This window comes from Triticum dicoccoides, chromosome 7B (genome assembly GCF_002162155.2).
Source record: "Triticum dicoccoides isolate Atlit2015 ecotype Zavitan chromosome 7B, WEW_v2.0, whole genome shotgun sequence".
NCBI classification, from domain to species: Eukaryota; Viridiplantae; Streptophyta; class Magnoliopsida; order Poales; family Poaceae; genus Triticum; species Triticum dicoccoides.
In genome coordinates, this window is record NC_041393.1 from 380912088 (window position 1) to 380918119 (window position 6032).

Genomic DNA, 6032 nt, shown 5'->3' on the forward strand with positions numbered 1-6032 from the left:
GGAATTGGTTAAGAAGATAAGTAAATTAAGGTTATTGATTATCATATACTCCTATATGAAAGGTTGGACGAAGGGGTGGTGGGGAAAAAGGTGAAATGAGAACCTTACGTTTTTTTAAGTAGTAGAGATTTTAAAGACGGACATAGCATAAGTTGGATAGCTTGTACAACCGGTTTGAGTAAGATTTTTTTCCCTCCCGTTGATAGTAGTTTTTTCTTCCATCCACTAATTTTCATAATAATTCGATCAATTAAGAATTGAAAACTGTCACTTTTGTCCATATCCATATTTACAGGCAAACTCAAATATTTATCATTGAGAGCTTCCGTCATAATGTTCAAAACATTATATATTTAGAGCAACTCCAACGGGATGACCCATTACGCCCGCCGCTGCCTGTTTGGGTCGGCGCGGATAAAAGAGGAGGCCCAACGCGCCGACCCAAACCCAAAACGCGTCCGCTTCGCGTCCGCGCCGACGCATTTGCGGCCCAAATTTGCGCCCCAAATGCGTCGGCGCGAATGCGGAACGGACGCCACGCACGCCTTCTCGGTGTCCGTCACGATCCCACCTGGCGGTCGCCCAACTACCCGCCACCTTGCCGATCAACTGAATTTATGACCCCGGGCCCACGCGTCAACGACGTCGGTCGTCCTTTTTAAGCCGACCGTGTGGCGGGGTCGTCCTCATCCAGTTCCCGTCCCCATCTAGGCCACACTCGCTCCCCCGTCGCCGGCAAGCCAACCCTAGCCAACCCTAGCCACCCCAGCCGTCCAAATGGGGCTCTTCTTCGGCGCCGGCAGCAGCAGCAAGTCGAAGGGCAAGGCCCATGACGTCCCCTTTCCCGCGGAGTTCATCCCGCCTCCGCCCGCGCCGGCAGAGGCAACGGGTGAACGTGCCCGTGCACCAGGCGGAGTGGCACTTGGGCCACCGTGTGCCTCTGCCGTACCCCGACGTCATCCTTCCGCATGACTGGCATCTGGATCCGGAGAGGATCCCAGTGCCGCCGACGCCGCGGTCGCCTAGGGCGCACGCGGAGGAGGTGCGTCGCCAGTGGGCGTTCCTAATGCCGGAGCAGCGCCGCGACCAGGCCTACGCATTCGACTCGCCCAACTCGCCCAACTGGGCGCGCTGGTTCGCCTTCGAGCACGAGGAGGTGAGGCGGCGCGGCGTGCGCGAGGTCGACCACAGCTTGCCGCCGCCCCCGCTCATCGTTCGCGAGGAAGACCAGGCGGCAGAGGACGCCTACCAGGCGGCCCTTGCGGCCGTCTACCGGGAGAGCGAGGAGGACGAGCGGCGCAGGGCGGGGCGACAGAAGAAGAAGAGGCTCGGTACGAGGCGGCCATGGCCTCCGCGGCCGGTGACTGCGTGGTGCCGCCGGTGGCCCCGTTGTCCCCTCCCCGCCGCCTCGCCAAAGCCGAGCCGGAGCCCATCGAGCGCTACTCCTGGACGGGAGTAGTGCGCGAGTGGGTCAGGGCGTCGCCGATCTGGCTGCGGGCGACGCCAGAGCAAGAGGTGGCGTACCTCGAGCACTGGCGTCAGATCCAGGTGGCCGAGGAGCGCCGCGACGGCGAGTACCTCGAGATGCTCGAGCGCGACGCGGACACTGAGCGGCTCGAGGCCGAGGAGGAGGCGCGCCAGGCCGCGGCACAGCCCGCGCCCGACATGACCGCGCGCTGGAACACGGCGTTCGGTTGTGCCGGTCCGGCGCCGACGCTCATCGACCTCACGGACCCCGAGGACGACGATGACGCCTAGGGCAGCGCGCCCGTGCGTAGTTTTTAGTTTATTTTTATTTTTATTAAATGCTAATGTAGACGCGTGGACTCCCCCAGCCTTCGTGGCCGGCTTTAATGTTTAATTAATTTTGGTTTTATGTTAAATATGCATGCATTTAATTTTTTTTCGCCGTCAAAATGGATCGCACCAGCGTTGGACGCACTCACCAACCCAAACGCGGAAGCGGACGTTCGTGTCCGCCTGGCCGATCCAAACGAACAAAACACAGACAAAATCACCGTGCATTTGGATCGACCCGTTAAAGTTGCTCTGACGCCTTATTTTTACTCTCGTGTTGTTACTAAAAAAATATACTGGATTTTTCGAGGCTCAGCCTTTGCCCTTTGCGCTGATGCAGCCTAATAAACATCCAAAACTGATTTCACCTTTCTCGTCTTTGTTTAACAGTCGTTGCACACGCCCCCTCACACCTTTTCCCGTTAAAAATAGGGAGTATCTATTTGAAGTGAGAAAAAACAAAACAAGCGACCGCCCCACGTGACGGCATCAGTCCTCTCCTCTCCACTGCGCCCTACCTCGCCGCCTCCGCCGCGCGTTCCTCCCACCCCGCGGCGCCGTTCCCCGACACTCTGCCTCTCTGCTCTTCCCGAGGTGACGCCCGCTCCCTTCTGCTCTGCCCCGCCGTCCACTCCTCTCCGCAACTCCCTCCCTCGGCGACGGCACCAATGTCGGCAGGTATCCGGGGGAAGGGCGACGGCACACTGGTGGCTCAGCGGCGATGGTGACGGCTGCGCCAGCGAAGGTAACCGTTGTACTCTGTTTCTATTCTGTGCCCTTTAGCGGAGAATCTGACAGCGAATCAGGCGAGCCCCGATCTAGATCGACGGGTCGGTCGGGATCGGGGTCAACCAAGAAAAAGCCAAAAAAAAAACTAAGAAAAAGCCTAAAAATTTGCAATTTTGGCAGGAATCTCACCGACATTAGCTCCGAGCTTCAAGGAATGGACAGTATTCCAGCTCTCGCGCTCTGCTGCCTAATCTTGCTACCGAGCTGGGCCAATGGCCTCGGCTCCATGGGATCCATCTCGGTGTCCTACGGCGAGGACGGCCCGGTGTTCTGCGGCCTCAGCTCGGACGGCTCCCACTTGGTCGCCTGCTCCGGCGCGGACGCCTCTGTCGTCTACGGTGCTCCCCTCAGGATCCCCTTCCTCGGCCTCACCGCGGGGGATGGGTTCGCGTGCGGTCTCTTGCTTGATACCAGCCAGCCTTACTGCTGGGGGAGCAACTCACATGTCAAGATCGGGGTGCCGCAACCAATGGTCGAGGGCGTGGAGTATTCCATGCTCAGTGCCGGGGACAACCACCTGTGTGCACTGCGAATGCCTGACAAGGGGATTCCTCACGGTGTTAACCCTGATACTTCAGTGATAGATTGCTGGGGCTACAACATGACTGCCACACATGTTGTTGCTGGAGCCGTGTCGACCATATCAGCCGGCTCGGTGTTCAATTGTGCCTTGTTTGCGCGGAACAGAACAGTGTTCTGCTGGGGTGATGAGACAGTGAGTGGTGTGATTGGGCTGGCGCCGAGGAATGTCAAGTTCCAGTCCATAGGAGCAGGCGGTTACCATGTCTGTGGGGTGCTGGAGAATGCACAAGTCTTCTGCTGGGGAAGGAGCTTGGAGATGCAGCAGGTGTCACCTACCGGTGCTATCGGTGAAGGCGATGTGAGCATAGTGCCGATGGATGCAATGGTCTCCGTTGTCGGCGGACGATTTCATGCTTGTGGCATCAGGAGCCTTGATCACCAAGTAGCTTGCTGGGGTTTCCAACTTCAGAACAGTACATCAGCACCCAAAGGTCTCAGGTTGTATGCAATAGTGGCTGGAGACTACTTTACTTGTGGTGTGCCTGCTGAGACATCGATGAAGCCAAGGTGCTGGGGCAATAGTGGGCCATTGGCACTACCAATGGCGGTATCGCCTGGGATTTGTGTATCTTCTGCATGCAGCCCCGGATACTACGAGTATGTTAACCATGGTGAGCTTGGTAGCAGCAAGTCTTGCAAGCCTGGAAACTCTAGACTCTGCTTGCCCTGCAGTGCTGGCTGCCCAGACAACTCGTATGAGTCCTCACCCTGCAATGCCACGGCTGACCGTGTGTGCCAGTTTGATTGCTCGAGGTGTGTCTCAGATGAGTGTTTGTCATACTGCACATCCCGGAAGCAGACCAACAACCATAAGTCAATGGATTTTCAGATGCGCATTTTTGTGGCAGAGATTGCATTTGCTGTCATTTTGATTTTCACCGTGACAGCCATTTCTTGCCTATATGTACGACACAAGCTTCGAGATTGCCGATGTTCAAAGAGCAAGTTGAGGATGACAAAGAGCGCAACATACTCTTTTCGAAAGGATAACACGAAGATCCAGCCTGACGTGGGAGATCTGAAGATCAGGAGAGCTCAGGAATTTTCCTATGAGGAGTTGGAACAAGCAACTGATGGCTTCTCGGAGGATTCACAAGTCGGCAAAGGCAGCTTTTCATGTGTATTCAGGGGCATTCTGAGAGATGGGACAGTCGTTGCTGTGAAGCGTGCAATAAAAGTATCGGATGCAAAGAAAAGCTCAAAGGAGTTCCATACTGAACTTGACCTCCTCTCTAGGCTCAACCATGCACATTTGCTCGACCTACTTGGTTACTGTGAGGATGGCAGCGAGAGGCTCTTGGTTTATGAGTTCATGGCTCATGGATCCCTGTACCAGCATCTGCATGGCAAGGATTCAAACTTGAAGAAGCAACTGAACTGGACCAGGCGGGTTACCATTGCTGTCCAGGCTGCTCGCGGAATAGAGTATTTGCATGGCTATGCTTGCCCACCAGTAATTCACCGAGACATCAAGTCTTCAAACATATTGATCGATGAGGATCACAATGCACGTGTTGCCGACTTTGGTCTATCTATAATGGGCCCTGTAGATAGCGGCACACCGCTCTCAGAGCTGCCGGCAGGGACACTTGGCTACCTTGACCCTGAGTACTACCGTCTCCATTACTTGACGACAAAGTCGGATGTGTACAGCTTTGGAGTTGTTCTTCTAGAAATCCTAAGTGGCAGGAAAGCCATTGACATGCAGCTTGAGGAGGGCAATATTGTTGAATGGGCAGCCCCGTTGATCAAAGCTGGGGACATTTCTGGCATCCTTGATCCAGCTTTGTCTCCTCCCTCTGACCTGGAGGCTCTGAAGAAGATTGCGGCTGTGGCATGCAAGTGTGTGAGAATGCGAGGCAAAGACCGACCTTCCATGGACAAGGTGACAACATCTCTAGAGCGTGCACTTGCGCTGCTGATGGGCAGCCCATGCCTGGAGCAACCCATTCTGCCAACTGAAGTTGTTCTCGGGAGTAGCCGGATGCACAAAAAGGTATCACAGAGGTCATCCAATCAGTCGTGCTCAGAGAATGAGCTCGTTGATGGGGACGACCAGCGGATCGAGTACAGGGCACCATCTTGGATAACATTTCCAAGCGTGACCTCGTCGCAGAGGAGGAAATCATCAGCGTCGGAAGCCGACCTGGATGGCCGAACAACCACAGATGGGCGGAACGTCGGGAGCAGCATAGGAGATGGTCTGCGGTCATTGGAGGAAGAGATTGGGCCGGCGTCGCCACAGGAGGACTTGTACTTGCAGCATAACTTCTGATGAAATGCCAAGATCAGCTGGAAACACGGAAACCGTCTGCCGTTTTAAGTTCAGACTTTGTGGCCGGCTGCTTTATAGATCAACTGTAGCAGGCCATTCGGGAGAGAGGAAGATCTAGCTATATAGAGTACGTACTGGAAGGATTTTTAGCATCTGGAGGCATTTCTTTGTAGATTGATTTGGTCGTCCTATAATTGGCACTTCTATTTACGAGTGGATGGGCCACACTTGATGAATCCTGTTCTGTAGCTCGCAGATACGTGTAAGTGTGTAGTTCTCTTTCTGGTGTTGGTTTCGCCTGCAAATTAGCATAATATTCTTGTTCACCGTGTTAAGTATCTTTTCGCTTTGCGGTGTATGTTTCGCCTGCAAACTGGCATAATATTGTGCCAACTGAGACGAAACTTTGGGGATCAAATTGCATGTGTAACATTATTTTTCTTTCACATCTATTAAGAGTTCATTTCATTTTACTTGGAACATCACGGTTTGTCTGCTAATCTTCAGTGTCAGGTGAAGTGTAATTTTCAGTGGCCCGGTTCAGGATTCAGGAGATTGTCGGTGTGTGTCATCTGCCATGATCTGTTTA

The 6032-nt window shown here is 54.2% G+C and overlaps 1 protein-coding gene across 1 annotated transcript; it reads left to right on the forward strand.

Annotated features, from left to right (window-relative positions):
- The first annotated feature begins 2263 nt into the window (after window positions 1–2263).
- Window positions 2264–5778, forward strand: LOC119336615 (serine/threonine-protein kinase-like protein CR4). Its single transcript, XM_037608667.1, has 2 exons — window positions 2264–2542; window positions 2707–5778. The coding sequence occupies exon 2, from the start codon at window positions 2741–2743 to the stop codon at window positions 5441–5443; it is 2703 nt and encodes a 900-aa protein (XP_037464564.1). The 5' UTR covers window positions 2264–2542; window positions 2707–2740; the 3' UTR covers window positions 5444–5778.
- The last annotated feature ends 254 nt before the right edge of the window (window positions 5779–6032 follow it).